Below are 23,600 nucleotides of genomic sequence, written 5' to 3' on the forward strand. Positions count from 1 at the left end.
AGGAAGGTCATACATGCTGTAGTCATTTAGGTCGTTGCACTGGACTCAGAGGAAACAAATGGGCCATGGTAAGATATGAAAGCCTCGGTCTGCAGCCTGTGGCAAATGTCCTGTGGCTGTTACTGCAAGGATGTGTAATGGATATTCCTCAAAAGTTTGTTGCCTGCTTAGCTGAGGAACGCAGAGGTGTTGTTGTGGGTCCAGAGTTGATACAAGTGGTTCTCTTTACCACGTTTCTTTAATGCTGCGTGCACAACCTTTTTGGCAGCCTGTGAATGGAGGGGAAGGGGCCTAGGAACAGGTTGAACTCATCACACTTTCCCAGGCCAGGCCCAAGGTTGTAAGTGAGACCCTGCACATTTGACTATTAGAATGCTTTTACACTAAACCTGCATCTTTTTTTTCCTGTATTTTAGAAACTTCATGATTAATAGTTTGATCCAAGCTTTCAAACTGGCCTAATTTAAAGAATTTGATTATATGGTATTTGTTGTTTGTCTCCCTCTAGGTTTGTAGAGAAAAAGTGTCAGTTTCAGTATTTTTCCTTCCAACTTCATGCAGTCTGCTTGAGCTGATATGGGAAGGGCTGTGGGTTGATCTTGGAGTTGGGGAATACTGCTTGTCTGTAGTTCATCCTAGGCGAGTGACCCAGTTGTGGTACTTACGACTTTTCCACTGGAAGATCAAAACAAATCTGTGCCCTCTTAAGGGAAGCCATGGTATCAAATGTATGGCTCAGTCCTTGAATGAAACATTCTGTTGAGAATATGAGTCTGATGGGACGAGTGGAAGGCTTAGTCTAATACTTATATATATATATAGTTTTATTTTTTTCTTTTTTCCCTCCTCTTTTCTCTTCCTGTAAGATTGTTCCACTTAAAGGAAGTTAAAATTGGAGTTTTTGAAAAGTTGTATTGCTTTGGTCTCCTGTCACCTGTGTTGTGGCAACTGTTTCATCATCATTAAAGACTGAACTTTAAGAGCCTTCAGCAGCAGAAATCACCTAAGTGCAGAGCAATAATATTTATTAGTCTAAGCTCATTACTTAATATTTTCGTGGAGCTTTTATAGAACCATGATTTCCATGCCACGTTTTCTAGCATAGTTACAGGATCATCTGTGCATAATGATCTTCTTGCCTACGTGATACCAGAATAATTGTTTTTACAGGCTGCTCTTAAGGTGCAGAATAAATGATCATTGTAAGCCTTTCTCACATTGTCATCTTTTAATCTTGATCCAATTATTTACACTGAGCAGCAAGATACAGGGTGCCATGCCCCAGACAGAAAGGAAAATTTACTCCTGCAGCTTTATATTTGAAAGTCCTCAGAAAAGGACAAACTGTTTTGTTTGGAGAAAGCTAATAAGAAAAATGATTCTTTCCTGGACTTGTATTTGACCAGTAAAGGTGAAAGGATTAGTTCATAGATTAAGAAACAGAGAAGTTTTCCAGATTTTCTTCCTGTCATGTCAGCTAAGCTCTCCCATGTGAGTTTTCTGTCTTCATGTTGTAAGTTTGTAAGTATCCCAGTGAATTTTCATTATGGCTGGAGGGAATCGGACTGGAAAAACTCGATTGTGGGGTTCAGGTCCTTACTTTGTTCTTCCATGCTGCCCATTAATGTGCCTGTGCTCTACTGAGACCAGTGTTTTTGGAAAAAAAAGAGATGTATTGCATAAAGTCTACACATCTTCCTGTGTAATATATTAGAATAAACATCATGAGGAACTAACCTGCTTAAGGGTGGAAAGGATGTTATCCATTTACCTGCAAAGTGGTGGAGGAGTTGGAAGTCACGCACTGTGGTTATGGGCAAATATTTTATTTTTCTCAAATTCTTTTCAGGGTAAGTGAAGAAAAAGAAGTGACAGAAGAACGGCTGAAAGCTGAACAGGAGTCATTTGAGAAGAAGATCAGACAGCTAGAGGAGCAGAATGAACTTATCATCAAGGAAAGGGAAGATATCCTTTAAAAATATGTGCAATGGCTCACTGAAATAAAAAGTGAAATAATTGTTCTATAATTCTATGTGGCATAGAATAAATCTGCATGTGCTGCCATTCAAAAGCAATCAGAAAGATGACTTGTCAGCATGTGACACTGGTTCATTTGAGCTTAAAACTGCCATCCAGCTGTTCCTGTGATGTTGTTTTGCTATGAAATAGATATTTGTCAACTAGAAATGACAATAAGGAATTTACACATTAAAATATGATTATAGATTTTTATTTCTTTTTAATTAATTCTGTTAGGTGGCCGTAATTTAGGTCTAAGACTTGCATGATATTCCATTTCTCTCCATGTCCAGAGAAAGAGAATCTACACTAAATGCATATGAACTAAATGTATGTACTAGGAGGTTTAGCGAGCTTAGACTTTGTTTGGTGTAGGGTTGGTTTGTTTGTTTGTAGAAACAGTTAGCAGTTTCTCTTTTCTTGCAGACTGTGACTTGCATTTCTTTAAGCTGCATATCTGTAGTCCCAATCCTGGAATATCACATGCGAGGTCACTATTGCAGGAATTGCTGTTTTTCTTTCTGTTGTGTGACACAGCTTTACAAAATCCTCTTTTTCATTTCTCTTCCGAGTCTCTGATATTGGTGCTTTGTTGTTAAATTTCTCAGAGGGCTAAGGGTTGGCTACAGTGGGATAGGGAAGACACAGGGCTACAACTGCAGCAAAAGCAAATAGTGTGTGATTCATTGGGAGCTGCATTTCCAATAGGGAGGGTAGTAATGCTGTTTTAAAAAGCATGATGGAGCCCAGTATGCAGTACTATTTTCAGTCCTGAGCCATCCCATGTTCAAGTTAAAAATGAAGTTAGTGACAGAAAGAGGCTGTTCAAGCTCTGGGCCAGTGTTGATAATTCAGAAACTTAAACATGAATTTAGAGGAGGGTTCTTGAAAATTCAGGCAATCCTACTTCACAGTTTAGCACTGAAAGGCTTAACAAAAACAGTGCTTTCCTTATGATGGAACTTGCTTGGCTTAGGAAAGGCATTCAGTGATGTGTGGTCTCTCTCAGCAGGGCGTTGTACCTGATGACCTAGAACATCCCTGGTAGCTCACTGGGACTTAATTTTTTAGGAAGAATTTTGTCTCTTTGTACTAAATAATATATTTATCAACAAATTTAGCTGGCCATGAACAGTTACTGGAAAATATTAGATCTGAGGTATTTCAAGAGCCATTAGGTGTGACAACAGCTCTTTGACACTGATTTCACTGGAGCCAGTATTTTGTTGTGTATTAGAGCTTGTGTATTCAGTGAACTCATGAATGTGGGTGGGATGCATGTTCCCAATTTTTTTGTAATTTATCCACACAAAGCTTTCACTAATTCATACAGAGTTTATTTGGCTACTGGAAAGTAGACATGAGTGCTTGTTTTATTGTTTGGAGTTTTTTCCCTTTATTTTTTTCTTTACCAGAAATAGATTGCACAAGCATGAATACTTTTCCAGAAGTCTGGTAGACATGGCAGAAGGTTAATGCATGCAATTTTACACTTCATAAAACTCTGTAAAACCTAGATATATAAAACAAGGTTATAATTTAAAACAATGTAATTTTAACTACTGCAATACTTGCCTATCATACATGAATGATTCAAGATCTTCAGTGTAATTCTGATCACTTAATTTTTTAAAGCTTGTTGCAGAGACAAGGAATAGTAGAAATTACTTGCTGATGCTGAATACAGATTATGGCTGTTTCAAGTAATACAGCAACTTGAAATTCTTTAAGTTCTTCTGGACTGTAGTGTCCACTTGCAAATAAGATATCAGGGATATAATACCATAAGAAAAAATCTTAAAGTCTGTTAAAATCAATTTTGCTTTTGTTTTTCCCGCTGCGTAGCTAATTTGTTCTCTAAAAGATTACTTTCTTTACTGCAGTATTTAAAACTACCCTGCAGTAATAAATTGGTGCTTCTGATACAACAGCAGCTATCCAGCGAACTGCAATTTCAAATTGGTAAGGGTTTAGTTCAGTTAGCATGGGGATTGTGTTGGGGTTTTTTCAGCAACATGTATTTTGTTGTTTTGTGTTTTTTTTCCTTGAGACTCTTGGAGGAGAAGTATTGTTTGGTGCTTGAAATCCCAACTTTGAGGAAAATCCATCCTTATTTTGTTGTGGTTGGTTTTTTTCCCCCTGAGAAGCTGTGAGGACCCCCTCTATTCAAATTTGTTGCTGGTGAATTATGACAGAAGCTTTGGGGGTAGAGAAATGTGTGGTATGCAATGATCTCACTACAAAACTTTGAGTAACTTAGCAGTATTTAAAAAACAGTTTCTGTCTGCAGCCCAAGCTCATATTTGCTTTTGAACTTCTCAGTGCTGTCTGGGTATTATATATATAAGTAAAATATATATAATATATAAATAATATATGTATAATATATATAAATAATACTTATAAGATATAATAAAAATACAAATAAATATATATAAAAACTATATTTATAATATAAAATTTCATGCAGATTTAGAAGTCAATTCTACCCTTCCTTAGCAGTTGAAACTTTGAAAATTGAATACTTGGTACTAGGGCGTGCTGTTAATAGAGAACAACAGTGATGAGCATGCTGTCAACCATAAATAGTCCAGCCTATTGTCAGGGTTGCCAAATAATTAGTCTAACAGAATTAAGGAAAATTAGGGATTCAAGTAGTTAGCTGGTCTACACCTTCTTCCTAAAGCAGTATTTAAGCCTATCATCTTATAATTTGGTCAAAAGTAGATATTTTGGCTTGGCTTGGCTTGGTCTCATGACATTTACACTTCAGACTTACTTCAAAAGAAACTTCATCAAAAGTGTTTCAGACAAAGTGTTCCAAAACCAAGGGAGGAACAAAACTTTGTTTTGCTTATAATAAACTCTTTTGCTTATAATAAACTGGAAAGATCTCCTAAGAACTGCTGCTGTTCTTAGGAGATGTGGTGTTAAGGTATGCATGCTGGGATGACATCTCTTGCTGTTTTTACTAAAATTTGCCCAATTGGGCTGAACTGGATAATCCAGTAACAGCTGCTCCCACTCTTTTGATGCCCTCCACAGTGAAAGCATCTTACAACTATGAAGATGAGAAAGTGTGGGGAAAAAAAAAATCACTTTCTGAAAGTGAAGTTTATGTAAAAAATAAAGGGGAAAAATGTAAATTGAGTGTGTATTGGAAAAGTGAGATCTAGAACCTGTCTGGAAGGAAGGATTTGGAAAAGGAGGTTGTGCTGGACATGACTGATGTGAAAGCAACAAAAGTCTGTGACTGATGGTTTCAGAAATGTTTGGGATAAGCAGTGAGGGTTAGTAAGAACCAGGATGGCGGCAGGTGACATAGGACCAGTTAGACAATTTTAAGACAGCTGATGCAGGCAGGGATGTGTCTGTTTAGGGTATTTGAGCGCTCTTAGAACTTTTGTAACAGAATTTGGGAATAACCTCATGTGAGAAGAATTGCCATGTGTAACCTCCTTTGATGTCTTCTACAGCATCCACTCTTGGTATTTGTGTTCTCTTTGCTGCTGTATGGTGACTAAACTGCTTCTAGTGGCAGTCTAAATTCTGGCATTGGCTTTGGAGTGTGTGACTCGCAACTTCCTTGTTCTTGTGTTATTTCATTTGCATTTTTACAGTAAGGGATGAGCAGTGTGTGCCATGTTATGCACTTAGACTACTTGTGCTGCTTCTTTTTCCGCTTTAGCTAGGAGCTGCTAATAGAAAACCTTGTGACTTTTTTTTTCCCTGACATATTTTCAGGCATCTGTTATTAATTTAGGTCCCAAATATAATTTAATTTAACAATCAGGAAAATATCCTTTGTAAGATGCCCCAATACTGTCAAGATATGTGTCTTAGGAAAAAAGTTGTGATGGGATTATTAAGAAACAAATACTACTGATATTTCATAGCTCAAAGAAATTATGTTGTGGTCTTTAGCTTTTCTTGTTATCCCCATCAGGGATTTTTTTTCATGTAAATTTGATGGTGCTGCATAAATGAAGACGAAAAAGCAGCCTTAACATTACTGTGAAGCTTTATTAATAGGTGAAGCGGAAACTTCTTTTAAAAGAATTTAAAAATTGGTTATTGAATTCTAAGCTCTGCTTGAATTATTATTATGTAGTCAAAGAATAGGCAAATAAAGGGATGAAGAGAGTCTATTTATTACGAACTTTTTTTTCTTTTTGTAGATTTAAACTAATCAGTTGTACTAAATTGCTGTTTTAATTTATATTTAGGATATAAACTTAAGCTGGGTTGCTTAAGCTTTTTGTTGGAATTATTTTCTGACTGAACATAGACTTACAAAATAGTTTGACCCTGAAATATCATCCAGGTCCAACCCCTGGACAGGGACACCTTCCAGTAGACCGGCTTGCTGAAGACCCAGCCAAATTCACACTACAAATCCTATATGATTTACTTGGTTAGTCTTAAAATTGATCACAGACTCTGTTTACATATGTCCTTAATATTATAGAACTACTTAATTAGTTGGTTTTGCATGCAGTTAACATGAATATTAGTTTAACTAAAACAGTTCATTTGCTTGTAGTGTTAGTGAGACATAGAATATTAATTTGCTGGAAGAATAATGAGCTTTATAAGCATTATCTAGAGACTTTAATAAAATGCTTTTAGTTTTGCCATAGTACTGTTCATTACATTAGTCTTGCATACATAAATTAGGGCCACTTACATATTTTCTCCTTTTCCTATCTTACTGTGTTAATGTAAAATTAGTAGTATTTTTCAGAAGAAAAAGAGTTACTGACTTGCTTAATGCAAAGAACAAAATGGTAGAAAAGGAGGTATCAGAGTAAAGAATTTACTTGCTGCCTTATTTTCCCTATGATGTTAAATTTGATCTTCTGAAAATATCAGCTATTCTGCTTCCTTTCCTTTTTTAATTGGACTCACCAAGTTGTCGTCACAGGTGAGGGAACAAAGGTGGTCTTGCACAGAAGGGCTGTGGCCACGTGTTTTGTTGCATGTGTGGTCCCAGTGTCCTGCGTGGCAGATTCATGTGTGTGTGCCTCCCAGATGCTGCTGTTGGCAAGGGGAGAGTCTGCACTCAAAATGACAGCACAGTGTCAGGGGGAGGTGGGGTGTGGACGTTAACACTGGAGTTAAGCCATCTATATATGAAAATGGGTCCCTGCCTTGATGTGCCCCCTGCTACTCCCTTCCAAAAAAAAACCCAAAACAAACCAAAAAACAAAACAAAACAAAACAAAAAAAAAACCACAAAAACAAAACCAAAAAAAACCCCCAAAAAACTCCCCCCAAAAAACCAAGAAGAAAATTTCTGTATAGAGGCAAATTTGCCATTTGCAGGAAGCTTGTGCTTTTGAAAGTCAGGCTATTTATTTAAAACTCAGTAACAATTTTGGAGATTAACTTTGGCTAAGTCTGTTCCTGATGGTATAGTTTCTGACAAGTTATGAACTGAGGGTCTGAAATGACCGTCATTATTTTTCTTTTATTTCTTAACTTGGCTCCCTCAGCTTATCATTTTATGTTTTTTCCCTTTCTATTTTTCATATGTGAATGCATACTATATATCTTCTTGTGCATCATAATTTGTTTGAAGGTGTGTGAGGAGAATGAAAAATTAGTATTTTGCTGCTTTCTTCCATTTTATCCAACTACTTCACTCTTTGAAGGTGTTTCTCTTACTGCTATTTCAGGTATCCTACTAGTAAATGTTTCTAAGCAACCATTGTGGTCTATGGAAAAAAAGCTGCACTTATTAAAAGGCCCTGAATATTTATATGCTATTCTGTAACTGCAGTATTGGTTAAATAATGTATGTATTTACAAACTTAAATGTAGAAGAATCAGTCAAGGACTATTGGGTAAATAAGATATTTTAAATTTTTCATGAACTTTTAAACTAAAGCAAGGTGAAACATACTGTAATGTTGAGTGTTCAAATGGATCAATGGTTGGAGATCCATTTGAAGCTTTCTGTGCTTGATCCCAGTTAGTTCCTTAGAGCCCAATCTAACCACACTGCCCATGTTATGAAAATACCCAGAATCAGCAGGCAGCGTCTAAGCAGTCAACAACCGCCTCTGTAGAATATGAGCTGGACAGGCTTTTTGCCCTCAAACTGCGTTCAGTGATGCAGGATTGTCCATGAGATTGTAGTGTCGGCATAGAAATACAGCTGTGGAATGGGAGATGCAGATTTGCTCTGTGTTTTATACCAAGGGTGGAATGGTGTTCTGTATGTGTCTGACTGAAGAGATGTTCCCACCCAACAGCTCTTGTATAGAATTCTGGAATTTCCCTGAGGTGAGTGTTGAGGGCCAGTAGCCTTCTCTCATCTCCCATGTTTCATAACGTTTTTACACTGTGATGATCTCTACCTGACTAGAGACTTGATGATTTTGAAACTCAATAAGATCTGGAGTTCTGCTCTGCCAGATTGTTGATAGCCATGGATAGCTATATGGTTCCCAGACAGCGTGTCTCCTAGCTCTGAGTATCTGAAGCACAGATTTATGGTATTATCTATATTAACTGTGTGGTGGGCATGCCAGAACTGGATATGTCTAAACTGAACAGGAGACACCTGTCATTGGAAATGCACGTTCAGCCATGGCAATCTCATGTATCAATATCAGGTATTTTAAGAAAAAAGAAGTGAAGCAGTTCAAGTAAAAAAAATTCTCTGTAGGAGTCAGGCTGGTCAGTTTAAGTGTCTCAGGTGAAAGACAGATCTTCCTGCTTTTTCCAGATACTTGTACTGACCAGGCTACTTACCTGGGAGAATTTTACCCCTGGTTCTGTGGTTATTGCTGAAACATTTGGCTTTAGACATGTGAGCTTTCAAAGTGATGTTGGAGTTAAATTTTTTCTTTATGATATTTGGCTCATTTGAAAACAAAGACTGAGATCTTTTAAAAGGAGGCACAAATGGGAAAATGAGATCATTAATTGTTGAAGCTGGTACTGTAACAAATTGACTAGAAATGTGGATTGAGAGAAATTGATGTACTTTATCCTTCTAAACTAAATGAATTCTCCATCTGCTTCAGCTTCTCAACTATAATGAGGACGTAGGGCTGACTCTGCTATTGGTTTCTCTGTCTTCCTGCACTATTTTGGAAAGTTTAAACATTTCTTGCATAATTAAATACACTTTCAATAAATCAATCTCATAATAATTGTTGTTCAGGAGAGTTCATTATTCAGTTCAGTCTTTTAAATTACTGTTCTTCTTTAAAGGATTCTTCTGACGTAATGGCTTCTTCTAAATCCATTTGCCATGCTCTGGCTTGTAATTACTTTAGATTTGAAGAATAAAATGAATGGCTTTATTATTAATCAGTAGCAAATTTGTCTTACTGTTTTTAGAGTGGCCTTCACTCATGAAATAGTTTTAATGGTCTAGATAGCAAAACACTTCATACCTCTCTTTCAACATAGATTTAGTGAAAGCAATCAGATAGTTTTGTGGGTTTTTTTTATTCCATTTCTCTCCCATCAAACATTTGTCACAGTGACTGTCATCATGTGTTTGCTGTTGTATTCTGTGAGCTGCTGGCCCTCTGAAAGCCTTGTTTTGCTGCCTGTTTTTAGATTGGAAATTTTTCAGGCTGGGATAGGCTTTATTTTTGCCTTGTGCTGCGCATTGCACTTAAGTGCATTGCACTTAAGCATAGCATTAATTTAACATTGGCTTTTACAGTGGACATTGGCCTGTAAGAACTTTGTCTCTCTTTAACCATGATGAAAAACTGCATCTGTTCCTTAACCCCTTTCTGCTGATGTGGGATTTCATGGTCCTTAGTGACAGTGCTTTTGTAGTCAACAATTACAAGTCTATCTCCCCATAGCAAAGTGCCATCTTGTTTTGCAGTAGTTGAGACTGGACAGGTAACTGTCTTACATGAATCTTTTCTGTTTGGCATCAGTTCTTTGTCCGTAGTCTCTTGTAAGGTTGCTCAAATCCATGCTTAATTTTAAACTGCCAGTCAATGCAAACTAATATAAATGCATTTTTAGCCTTGCTAAACTTCTTAGGATCTAGTGGATGTTACACTAATATCTCATTTCCATAGACTACTTAGAAAATGAAAGTGGGTTAGTTGTAGAGTTATAGACACTCAGTAAATCTCAGCTTTTAATTTCTTTAGGAATTCATTACTATAACAGCACTCTGGGTTTTGTTTCCCCTATCAGTTGTGATGTTTAACCAGGGCTGAGAATTTGGAGTAACGCTGAGGAATTGGAGAGAACATCCAAAGAGGAATGAATAGCATCCTTAAAGTCTTAATTCCATGGCTCTCTAGGAGGTTATTAAAAGTGTAAGTGTAAAACTGGGTGGAATTTATCCAGATACAAGAATTTCATTGAAGGCTTTTACGTATACCTTTTATCCTTACTTCTGTTGGCATTACACCTTCTTTAGTCTAGTTTCAGGAATTGTAATTTTTCATTTCACATTCACAGTTTTCAGTTCAGGTCCTGGTATGTATGTGTTTATTTAAATGCATTTTTAACTGTGGAAATGGTAAGCTTTTACTGATGGCAATATGGTCACTTTCATTGCACTTATGGCAAGAGATTTGCATAAAATGTCATCCCCTTCTTGGGACAAAAAATACCCCAGGGTTTATAGCACAGGGAGTACAGTTGTAGTAATAAGGATTATGTTGCTGATAAGTTCCCCTCAAGGCCCAGTGATGGTAATACCCCTATATTTTGTCTTTAAAGAAAACTGCTGAGAGGCAATAATTTTTTTTTGTATGTGTCCCATTTTCATTAATGCATGGTAATTGATGGAGTTGCAGTGACTTGTAACAGTAATGAGTTCTAAACATAAGAATGCACTCCTTTCTAATAAGTGAGCACTGCTGGGGTTTAAAAGCGTACTAAATCAGTTGCTTTAGTATGAATTTATTAGTTTTTTTCAGCATTAGCTTTAATAGTAGTTATTTACATAAGCGTACATCCCATTAACCGCCATCAGGGCTGGAAAACATGCTGAACTGTTCATATTTTCATATAATTATTGAACATAATGGTATCATTTGCATTTCTAAACAGTGATGTTTCTGTCAGGCTTGGAAATAGTGTCTTTACGCAGTCCCTATTTCACATCCACTTATTTGACATCGTTAAATTTTATGCTAATGTGCTTCCCTAGAATGTCATCAGTAGGACAGATGCTTGCACTTTAATATACAAATCAGTGGTGCTTTTCCCTCCCCCCTCCCCTGAACTGCAAAAGAAATAAAAAAGCATATCTGCACTTTTTAGATATAGTTTGTTTCATTCTAAAGAATCTGTAAGAAATGAAACTTGGCTTTCACCCCCATTAGTCACTTCCGAATGTTGTAGTAACAGATACCTTCATTGTGAATGGTGGAAGACTGTCCTCTGCCTGAAGGAGGAAGAGTCTTCTAAAATTCAGGGCAATTATGTTAAAATAAAAATTGTAGCCCTGAGCTTGCCACCTGTGTAAGGCATGGAGCCTCACAGAGCAAGCTGCCTGGTCAGACAGTGGTGCATGGATTTCCTGGCAGCAGAGCATCACTGTAAAGGTTTAGGGAGGGAGCAGTTTCACCTGCTAGACTCTGTCAGCAGAAGTGCATTTTGAGTTGTACATTGTACATTGTCAGGTTTTTGGTTTTACTCTTAAAATATTTTTTTCATTTTGCAGACAGGCAGAGGTATATGAGCTCTTGCTAGCTAAGTATGGATGGTAGTTGTTGTATGAACAGTGTTGACTTCTTAAAAAAAATACATAAGAACTTTGATACTTGTACTGAAATCAGCACTGAAAGCAGGAGCATCAAAACCCTGAGCAACATTGCCAGTAATTGTAGGTTTGAATGTGGATATGATGGAATAAAAATAAGTATAATCAGCATCACCACCAAAACCACCCTGCTTTTCTTCCATTTGAAAATGAAATAAATATGTTGCATCTGGTTCTGTATGAACTTTATCTCAGGATGACTTCCTTACCATTGCAAGTAGAGTGCTAAAGGTAGAGCAGGTGAGTGCAACCTGCAGTATGCAGTTGAGGTCACAGGAAAAAGTAACTACTGAGATACAGAATGTGTTGCTTATGAGCCAGACATGATCCATGTGAATGAGCCTGGAGATCCAGTGGCTCTCCAGCCCAGTTCTCTGCTTTTCCCTGACTTAACCAGATGTGGCGTTTTCAAATTCTGCTGTTTTCTCTCCTACTCACCTATTTAAAAGTTTGTAGTACTTCTTGCTGGCCTTTGTGTGACATGAAGGTTAAATGTATGCATGTTGCTCAGTTATGGCATTTCATGGACAGACTCTGAAAATTTTAAATAAAACCAAGAATTTTAACGTCAAGGAAAAGACTGAGAGAAGTATATTACACAGGTTCGCCATTTTCATTGTTTTATACATAAAAATACACATTAAAGAATACCTTTCTTGGTCATGTCTTAGAAGAGGTTGGAAGGAGGCACCCAAGTAGAAAAAGGTACATGGAGTGAAATGAAAAGGTGTATTTTATGCATAAAGGGCCATGTGAGCAAACTGGAGATGTACTCTGATGGGTTCTGGGCTTGTGGTGTCTTTAATTATAGATGATTAACAATTTGCTAGTTGCTTTGCAGACAAGTATGGAGACAAAAACCCCTGCTGGGAAATGCTTGCAGTCTAAGACCTCATTCTGGTGGTGTGTGTAGAGATGTGTTTTTAGTCATGAGAAGTAGCAATATTAAAACAACAATAAAAATTTTGATGATATTGTCTCAGAAAGAACCGTAGGATTTTTGAAGGGTTCCTATCAGAGTTTTGAGCTTGCAGTAGGACATGCAACCATTTTATAGCAAACAATTTGGAGCCAGGTGCTTTTTGGTACATGTTTTATTCAGGAATAAAATACAGATGCACCAATGTAGAGTAGCAAACTGGTGAGCTGTGCTAATTTCAGCTGTGAAGTATTGGGAAATTTAAAGAGAGCACCTCTGGCATTCAGAGCAGACTGTTGTACTGCAGAGAGACTGAGCTGACCTCTTGTCAATGTCTCATTTAAATCCTGAAAAGAAGACTCTAGGTAATTGGCAAGTATCCTTATTTTAATATGCGGCCATAAAAAGGTAACGTATGATGATTTTTAACATCAGAAGATTAACATTTTACCTTTAAATAAAATATGATTAACTGGTACAGAATTAAAAGTAATAGAACTGAAATATTCAAACTATGACTCTGTGGTGTCAGATTATGCATCAAATGTGACAGTTTAAGTACTGAAGTGATTTAAAAAATGAGTCAGCTGAAGGATGTATATTCCAAGTAGTGAGAATAAAATCGAATAAAACAATTGTGGCTATCAAAACTTTCTCAAAACGCCCTGGCTGAGTAAACCAGGAGACCAAAGTGTGGCATTGTTTACAGTGTCTGGGTCTTGCCCAAGTGCCAGGGCAGGTGCAGTGAGGGAGTAGTTGGCATGCTGCTGTAATGGCATCCTAATCTGTGATTTTAAGCCACCAAGTCATGATTATGTTTAAATTTAGTAGCCAGGCCAAGACTCTTCTTGGCTTCTGGATTCATCTACCTCCAGGAAGGTTCAAATATGATTGATTTAGCAATGTTTCAGCAGTTTGCAGTCAGCCAGGCTTTTTCTTACTGCTGTACAATTTCATTTCTCATGGATTGGCACATGTTTTGATACATGAAGCTGCATGTTTGCCATCTGAATTACTTGGTGTTACTGTTTGGAAATGTGAAAATGCCAATGTCAAGGTTTGTCATTTGACTTCTGCATATTTTAAGTCCTTGTTAGTAAAAATGATGGTTTTTTTCCCCCCAAGTAGTTCTGTAAACTCAGCTTGGAATTTGACCATAAAGTGGCCCCTTGCTGTCTTCTGAAGTCCTGTAACTGAATTTTTAGAGTGCAATTTGGGCATTTAGTAATCTTCTTGTAGAGGTTGTTCTCGGCATGTTTGTTCACATTAAGCTGTGACACTTTGAAATTGTGTAGGAAGAACCAAGAGGAGGATGCCTTATTTCAAAATGCAAAAATAAAAGAAGTGGTAGAGAAAATGTGTTATGGTCACAAAGAGTGGCAGGTCTAATTTTGTTTACATCCAGAGAACAGAATACTGAAGTAAGTGTGTTGCTTTCAAGTAGTTTCTTCAGAGAGTAGAATTTTAGTAATCATATAAAAATGCAAGCAAAGCATTTAACAGCCTTTATAATACATGAACTTTTCCAGAGTGGATTTCTTCATATTTCATTATCTTCAGGGAGAAGTTTTTGGTTTCTATAAATATTGCTGGACACATTGATGAAAGATCCTTAGATGATTTTAAAGATGTTACTCATCATCTCTTAATGGTGCAGAATAAGACTCAAGTGAGCACAGCTTTTAATGTCCAGCTGTCACTTCAGGTAACTGGACAAATCTGGTGAGGCCTTATTGCTCTGTTTCAGTGCAAATAACCATATTTAACTTGCCATTGCTCTTTGCTTTAACCTGCTAATAAATCTATTGCATAAATTTTTCCTATGAAAAGAGGGAAGTTAAAAGTGAGAAATATGTTTCTAATTATCTGCAGAGAGAAGTTATGGCTGCCAGTAAAATGAACTTACCTTCATGACCAAATTTGATTATGGAGAGGATTGCCTGGTATTGTCGCTGGTAGTGTGGGGCTAGATTTGGTAGCCCAGAAAGGCTTGTGGTTTCCCCAGAAAGCCATCTGGTATTTCCTGGGTACATCTGCTCTGATGGACACACAACTTGTGAATCCCAGTTGATTTTAATGAACTGTTTATATTAAACTTCTCTTATGTTGGAAAGGTTCATGTTAGTATATTATGCTTGTCTTTCTGGAAACAACCACAGAACAGTCCATTTATAGTATATATAGTATATATATATAGACTAGTCCATCCAGTATAATTGCATTGTTCTGACCAGACAGTGAATGCATCAGAAATTCTCCTGGCTCATCTGTGGGGAACAGATGAGTATCAGGAACCTTCTGGCTCTTTCAAACAATCCTCTTAACATATTTCTGTTCCTAAGGCTGTAAATATCTGCCTTGGTTCATTTGTTAGTTCTCTCCTCTGTGCCATGTTTTAAGGATCAGTGTTTTAGAAGAGCTTCTGATGGGTTTTTTTTGACACCTCTTAATTTCCAGGCTAGACACAGTCACAGCTAGCTTAAACATGCTTGTTCTTGTGCCAGTGTTTAGCTTAAATGGATCTTCCTCTATTTCACGTTTATGTAGAAGCGATTAGAGCAATAGGCATTCTCTCTCTCAAGGGGAAAAGAGGACAAAGTGAGAGAAGTTTCACTTGTATGAATGATAGGAAGTCTTGGCTTGTGGATTAGAACGGGCTGGAAATCTGAGTCAAATGAAACAAGGCTGAGAGGGATTGTGTGACTGAAAGGTCAGAAAGCTTGGCAAAGTCAGAACAGCAATGTGGATTAATTGGGATTTGTTTACTTTTTCTTGCATATAGAAGTTGTCTTGATGAAGTTCATCTTTGCAAAGCTACATAGAAAAACTTCTGCTTGGTTTTACAGAAAGTCCCCAAAGGTCAAACTTAAATGCACAAGTATGTTATGATTAAAGGTTGGTCCTCTAAAGTGACTGAGATGACTGAGCAGACAAATTACAGTGTGACTTTAAGCAGGCCTCTTGACTTCCCCCATGGCAAAGGTGTCTTTTTGTTCTTCTCGTTAAGAATCCTGTTCAGTCTTGCTTTATCATCAGTCAGGGGCATAACTGTGGGTATTCTTCTGCTTGTTGCTCAAGGCCATTGGGCTGTTGTGAATGATTTAAATTTTCAGAGAAAAGACATCATGTAGCTGGATTTACATAAACTGTGTAGCTAGTGGTGTCTCAGAACTGTAAATGGTGCTGTCCACAGTAAAGTCAGGATTTACTTCCCAGCATTATGATTTTTACCTTTTAAATACCAATAATAAAATAATCAGAGGTTTGGGATTTTCATCTGCAACAGATTGGTATTTTACTTGCTTTTCATGTTGTGAGTTTTCTCTGTGTGTGAGGAAATAAGCATGGCTGAAATAATTCTGAAAGAAATTACAGGACAACTGATTATTAATTCAGAGTTGCTAAGTGCTGTCCTTGGGTGTTTATTTGGGCTCCATCTTTGTCTTGATCTGTCCCTCTTTTGGATGATAAGCAGCTTTTTGCCATTGCCATGTATGTTGCTCTTTGTAGGCAGTAAAATAGATTCTTATCTCATATTTCATACAAAACATATGAAAGGAAAGCTCTGCAATTAATATCTTACTGAATGGATAACTTTCTGCTGGTCCTTGAAATTAGGTAAAGTGTGGGTAACTTGAATTGCAGGAGCTTTGCACTGCAGTTCATAGTTTTGACATGAAATTACTGTGGTTGTGCTGAATCAGTGGTATTTTGTCTCTTTTACATCTTTTTGGCCTCAAGAGCAACCCAAAATGTGTTTGTGAGCTGTAATAAAGACTGGTTCTTTCCCCTCGCTCTCCCCTCTGTCAATACGGCATTGCTTAAGATGTTCTTCTACTTCCTTTTTCTTTCAATGTCAAGAATTTTATTTTAGTAGGACTTGTGAAATCTGGAGACTTATGGAAGATTACTAAATCTGCCAGAAGTTTATAAGGCTCATGAAAAGTATATGAGATTATACATAAACTCTTTTTCACTCTTTGGATCTCCTTGCTAGATGATGTGAAACTTCATTGCCTAGGAAAGAGACTTTCTGCTCAGGAAAATAGTATGGTATATTCTCCAAATTTTCCTAGAAGATAATTAGTCTAACTGTCTTAGAAGTGTGTTCCTTAATGTGGATCTATTTTCCAATGCTGTTTATTTTGAAAGGGTTGTGTTGTGTATTGGCTGTAGGTTGATTCAGTTTGTGCTACTTTGTGTCATATTTTGTATATTTTGGAATTTAACATTATTTTTTCATGTCTGCTTGTCACCGAAGACCATTTTTAGTCAGGAGAAGTATGGATGTAGGAGGGGGCAGGAAGTTTCAAGGGGAGGCACATAATGGTGTGAAGCACAAGGCTTTGTAGAGTTTCTTTGGGCAGCTGCATGGAGGACAAGCATTTCTCTCCCTTGTGGACTGTAATTAATGCTGTTACATCACACAAAGAGAACTAGGGATGATATCTTGGAGTTTCTACTCCAGACATTCTGACAACATCATGCTTGTGGATATATTATCTCTGGGACTTTCTGATATCCTTCCTAAGCAATAAAGGATAAGTGATGACCCATGTGCTGTCCATGCAGTCTAAGCTGTGGTGAACTCCTTGGAGAGATGTGCTGGAGGCCAGTTTGCTAAATTCTGCCTCTCACCCGTGGCAGCATTTGCCTTGCCCACCTTGATCCCAGTGGCATCTGTGATCCAGTGCTTTGGGTGGGCCTGCCACTGATGTGTTCAGAGAGTGCCTCATGTGTCTGTACTGCGGGCATGTCCCAGAAAGGAGTGCAGTAGTCAGTCACAACACAAATTGTGAGTGAAGCACATGGAATTGTTCTCTCCTGAGGAGACTCAGCTATAAATCTATGTGAATGCATGCAGTATTTCTTCATTTTCCTGCTCATCTCCCATTTTTTTGTCAGTTATGTAGTAATGAATTTACAAAGAATGGAGAAACTGAGTTAGTAAGTACTAGTTTATTGTATTAGATGCATTTCCCCTGAATTTGTTAAAAGTTTGTTGTTTATCTTTGGAATTAGGGTTCTTAGATCTCAATTTTATCTCAAGCAGAGTGAGTCTTCGAAAGTCATCTGGGTAATGGACAGTAGTTCTTCAATGCTTGTAAACTTTTATATCAGAACAATCATCATCAAAACACTTTTTTTGTTGTGGACTGTGGACATAACAGTTTCGTGTTTACAAAGCCAATTTGAGAATCAAATGTAGTATTAAGCCTAGTGCCAAGATAAGTGTCTGCTAAAAGGAGAATAACTCACTGTAACATTTCTGTGCATTAAGCTGCACTGAACGCACATTACATAGAGGGATGGTGTCGCACTGCAGGATGTTTGTCAGGTTGTTTTCATTGGCCTGACAGAACTCCAGTATGAAAGGTACAGATTAGGGACAGATTCAGTAATGAACTTGCATACCAAATCATCTGTCGGAACCCTGGTCAGCTGGGAACAGGCTCGCTGACAGACGTGAGACTCCTAGTACAGCTATGTGGTGCTTTGTCTTACTTAAAACTCAGTTGGCTCCTTGTTCTGTACGTTTTAATAGAGATGCAGCCTTTATTGCCACAATGTCAATTTTGCTGTAGTTTATCCTGCAGAATGTTGAATGCTATATGCCCTGCTCTGTGAAAAGGATGCATTAGGAGTCTTAGAAAATACAACAATGCTCAAAACAAATTTTGATTAAGATTCATTTACAAAAGGAGTCTCCCACAGTTTTTATAGCCTTGAACAGACAATGGTTTGGTGAATAAACTGTTATATGCAAAAATTACAACAGAATTTATAGTGGTTAGACAGCCTTGGTGCAGTGGTAGGAAACTGTTGTTAATTGATCTTAACATTTTATTATGATGGATCTTGTGTAGAAAAGAAAACAACTTCTAGTATGTTATGTATTTTATTCTTTCTTTTTCAGTTATTTCTTAGATTAGGAATAGAAATCTCTTCCATCAGCCTTTTGGCTTATATAGTAGTTGTTCTTAAGCAGGCATTGAAAATTAAAGACAGGCAACATTTTTTTTTTCATTTAGAGCTGATCAACATTTTAAATTTCTATTTTGCAGACATTGTTAATACTTTGAAGTGCAATTTTGTTTCACTAAAATGTATTTCAAACAAATTCAAAGATGCCATGTTTTGATTTTATGTTCTTTCATGACATAGTGAGAGACTCACGTTGTGATCCTGCTGTTCTGATGATTGTGCTCTGACATAATGGAAGTGATTTATTTGTTTTTTGAAACTGTCAGTCTGTCATTGCAGCATGCATAGTGTATCAATACTGAATCAGTCATCCTATCAGACTTTCAGCTACTGCTGAAAAAAAATCATTATGGTTTTTTTTTCTAATAATGAGAAAAACATGACAATTTGTGATAAAAGAAAACTTCTACAAGAAAGCAAACACCTGATGCAAAATGAAAATACTGTCTTCTATGAAAAAGGAGAGTATTTTCTTAAAATTCAGCATGTTGCTTTTCTTCTTCTGTTTGAAAAGTGATTTTGACGAAAGGTTAGTGTTATGTTAACAGCATATATTAGAAAAAAAAAGGGAAAGAGATCTTTAGGCATCCTTTTATTTTCCAGCAGAGGATGGATCACTATCTGTCTTTCTCTCTGGCTCCTAGTTCTTTGTACAGATAGCCTGAATTTAAGTTTAGATTTTCATTCTGATTTGGAGGCTTTGCTATAGCTGTAAGCCTTTGTCTAGAAATTTGAATTGTTTCTCACTCAGCAAATTAAGCTCTGCAGTGTCCACTGCTGATAAGCTTTTCAAGCTGTCACAGGTTTTCTCTGTCCTCAGTTGTGCTTTGTGAAATGCACTGCGGTTTGGGTACCCATCCCACAGATTTGTGGCAGGAGTCTCAGAGATGGTGAAGTTGGGCAGATTTCAAAGGGCCTTGAGTATATTGTGGGGAAAGTGATGGGTAGGCTCTTTGATCAGCATTAACTACAATGCCAGTGAACCTTTAACTTAGCTTCCATTAATTCAGCCCGACTGAAATAGCATTTAGAGTTAATGAAACTAGTTTTAACAGAATCTGCAATGCTTTCTGTGTGTGAACGTGTGACATTTTACAAGTGCATTGCAAAGACTAAATTGATTCTTAGAAGAATACATTTCTCTAGCCCAGACAAGACCTAATAGATCTTTTTCCTAGATAGCAGACTTAACTTTTTCTTAATTTTCTCTCTTGATTAAAATTCTGAATGGGGGGAGGTTTCTGCTAAATGTCTGCTCAAAACAAGCTTAGAGAAAATGGAATGTCAGCCTTAAAAATGTCACTTTAATATGGTTTGACAGGATAAGGTCCTAGAAGTCTCCTAATGATATATATGCAAGTATGGAGTATGTATGCTTGCTGTATTTGGAATCAGTGTGTGCAGGAATGTATATTCAAAAAATATTGATGACACTGTGCTGGGGAGAGTGCTTGGAATAAGGAGCACTGCCAAAGAAAAAGGACTGGCAAACACAAGATAGAGAGGTGGATGAAAGGCAGCTGAATATTCCATACAGACAGTAAAAAGGAAGTATCAGGCTGATGGGGCAGAGGTAGATCTCCTATTAAATGGGAAAAAACAGTTCTCATAAAAAAATGTGCCCATTAATACTTAGATTTTATAAGGGAAATGGTACAATTTTAAAGGATATTTATGTTTTTATGTGTGAAATGGAAACAATTTCCTTTGTGTCTCAGTGCATGTGCACAAGCAGTTGTATTATTCTAACTATTTTTTTTGTAGTGCTGACTATGTTTTTAGCACAGAATGTACTCTAGTTTTGGTAAGTTAATTTTTGTCTATCCATAAAATTCTGCTGACTTCTCTTTTGTGTCTAAATACTTGACTGATTATTGAATTCCATGCATTTATGTGTACTTCAGAAGTCTTATTTAACAATTAGCGTCTGGAAAATCAAGGAAAGGCACATGTCATGCATGTGCCACATATTTAAATCACACTTTAAAAAAAGCCGTCTGCTCAACACTTCATTTTTAGGGTGTTCTCTGCTCTACAGAGAAGTGTATCATTAATAAGGGTTCAAAAGCAACTTAGGTACCTATTAGGCATAGTTTAATTTTATTTTTTAATATTTATCGGTGTGTGTGTGTGCGTGCGTGTGTGTGTTATTACCAGATACATTTCCAAAACACCGACAATTTAACCTAAACTCCTGAGGGTGACATTTTGCAGCTAGTAAGCAAGGTGATAGAGTCTGGACTAAGACAATAGAGCTTCACATTGAGCTGTGGGCAGTACCCACTCTTAAAACTCAAAATTTTTATTTGTGATTGTTTTTCTGCTCTTATATAATTTGAAATTGGGTACCAATTCTTTGGAATAAGCTATGTATGCGTTTTAATAATACAAGGTTTTGCAATATTGTCCAACAGTTGTTGAATTTATTCTTTATTTTCTTGGTTTAGAGCAAGCACATTGCAGTTACACTTTGTTTATCTGAAACTGTTATCTAAAACAGTATTATGGAAACCAATTATTTTGTGTTTAATGTTGGTGGGCAAATTCCCCAGACCATCTAGGCTTGTTTAATATCCCCTTGCAGTGTTTGGACAATGGACTGATGTTATTAGAAACTATGAATCAAAGTTAAATTGAGGGTATGAATCATGTTTAAACTGCAGAACAAAATCATGATGATGTGAAAGTGCAAGTAAGTAAAGGAAGCCATAGGATAAAATAATTGAAGCTTCTTACTAAAGTAGGTGCAGACTGGTTAAATCCTTCCTGATGGATGTTCAGCTTGCACAGATGATGCCTGCCCTGTGCTGCATTTGCACTGTGTTGATGTGACTCTGTTCTGAAGGCACCTGTTCTGCAGCCTGGCCGTTGGCTGAGCCCGTGTGGGGCTCCTCTGCTCCTACCTCACATGTGAAAGGGGTAGAGATGCTGCAGATGGTCAAGGTGTCCCTACCTGCAGCTGATGTGCCTGATGCAGTCTGTGCTGTGGTCCCTTCTGCTAGCTTACTGTGCTGTCATTCCTACCAGGAGACACTTGAGGGGATGATATGGAGAGGGTGCAGGGGTTTGCAGGAGAAGCCGTTGTTTCTGTTTTTAGATCAAGAGGCAAAAAGGATTGAATGAAATTAAATTACTTTTATGTTATTAAGGCTTCTGTGAGTTTGATCAGTGGATCTTGGGTTAGAAGAACAGAAATAAGTATTTGTCGAGCTTACAAATTTCTGTGTTTGCTTTTCTTCCAAGGTAGGGTAGGTGATGTGGCAGCATTTCTGTATGAGCCTGACGTTTGCTTTTCCTGAAACATGCTTTTTGTGTTTTCTGCAACTGTGGAATATTTTTGTTTCTTGTTGGCTACTGGTAAGTGATATCCTTATTTCTGCTCCTGATAGACTCTGAGTATTTTTGGTGTCCCACTGTCTTCTTCGAGGGAGTGTTTTGGTAAGAGTTGGTTTGAGCTTATTCAACATGAAAACATGTGCGTATTTGAATATGCACAGGTATGTGTCCAAATACTTAGCTAGCAGTGCCAGAGCAGCAGGATATATGCATTTCTGCATCCTCTTGGATATATCTGTCTCTGCATCCAGTCATGGATGTCCAGAGTAGATGCTTGTTGGTGTAATGACTTATTTTCTGAACAGCACAGGCCAGGTCCAAACTTTACAATTTGTTGTATCTGACTGCCTCTAAACAGTGTGAGAAGTGTTTAGTGCAAAAGCATGGAAGTCTGTCTTGTAAAGTGTTAAATCCAAGAAGTGAAAGGAAGAGCAATGAGAAATTTAAAATAAGAAAGTTAAGCGTAATTCAAAACCACACAGCTCTTCAAACAATAAACTTCCTTCTCACAATCTGTGTGTTAACGAATTTTGTGATTTTCAGTTGAACTCTTGATGCATGTGTGCTGATCTCTATGCAGAATCTTTTCAGTAATCCATGCTGTTATCACTGCGTTGGTTTTAAAAATGTTAGCTCTCTACAGCACTGAGCAACTGCATGGTAAACAAGCCTTTTTACTTATCCTTACCTTAGACTTTATGTGCAAACCTTAATACCTTATTCATATAAGGTCTGACCTTTCCTACAGTTGCAAACAAACCTCCAAATAAACCTTGAATTATTAAAGTACCTTTTATGTGAATGTAATGCAGTTCTCATACTATTTTATATTTCTCTAGCTTCCATGCTTGTATTACAGAAGTGCATTCAAATGCCAGATCTGTCCTTCATAAGCAAAATAGGTTTGTCTTTTCCTGATTAGGCAAAAAATTCAGTCTAAAGGTTTTGTTTGACCAGAACTGAGATCCTATAATAAACATTATAGGCATAGAAGAGACTTCTATTCCCTTGTTAATAGATGTGTAAGGATCTGTTTCAAGTTGTATTACAGGACTACCATATTAAACGTTGGAGACTGATGTTATTATTTTAGAAGACAATCTTGTGACAGAAGTTCATGTTCTAGTAACTTGTTTCTGTTTAGTTATGTGCATGTGTGAACCAAATATTGTCGGGTTGCAGTGGTGTGTATATTTTTATTTGCATTGTGTTAGCAATTCATGATGGGAAGGTGAAACCAACAGTCATAGGCTGAGGAGCTGTTAAGCCAAATGTAGCTTTATCTTCCGTTAAAGGCCAGCTTTCTCTGGTAGTCAGCCTCATGAATTCCTGGTCTTGAATGCCTGTGGATTGCAAATGGAACTTTGGGTTTTGTGGTGGGAAGGGAAGAGACTGTAGAGATCAGTAAGCGGGAGTGAATGTATGAGGACAGACACACATTGCTTGAGTTTTCAGTTGGGGAAAAAGAAGAGCCATATTTCAAGTTAAGCATTTTAGGTTTCCCTTAAGTGCTAATCTGAAGCATATTTGCGGATGTTCCTGTTAAACAGTGCAAAAGTTTGACTTGCATGGTTTTTG

The 23,600-nt window shown here is 37.2% G+C and overlaps 1 protein-coding gene across 1 annotated transcript in view; it reads left to right on the forward strand.

Annotated features, from left to right (window-relative positions):
* Positions 1 to 23,600, forward strand: part of KIAA1328 — a gene marked incomplete at its 5' end in the record, with an annotated part of 169,047 nt that overhangs the window by 16,729 nt on the left and 128,718 nt on the right. Inside the window, 1 exon segment of the mRNA XM_082302257.1 lies at positions 1,850 to 1,973. Within this exon segment, the coding sequence (XP_082158383.1) occupies positions 1,850 to 1,973 (124 nt within the window).

Source organism: Coloeus monedula (genome assembly GCF_965178545.1).
Source record: "Coloeus monedula genome assembly, chromosome: Z".
NCBI classification, from domain to species: Eukaryota; Metazoa; Chordata; class Aves; order Passeriformes; family Corvidae; genus Coloeus; species Coloeus monedula.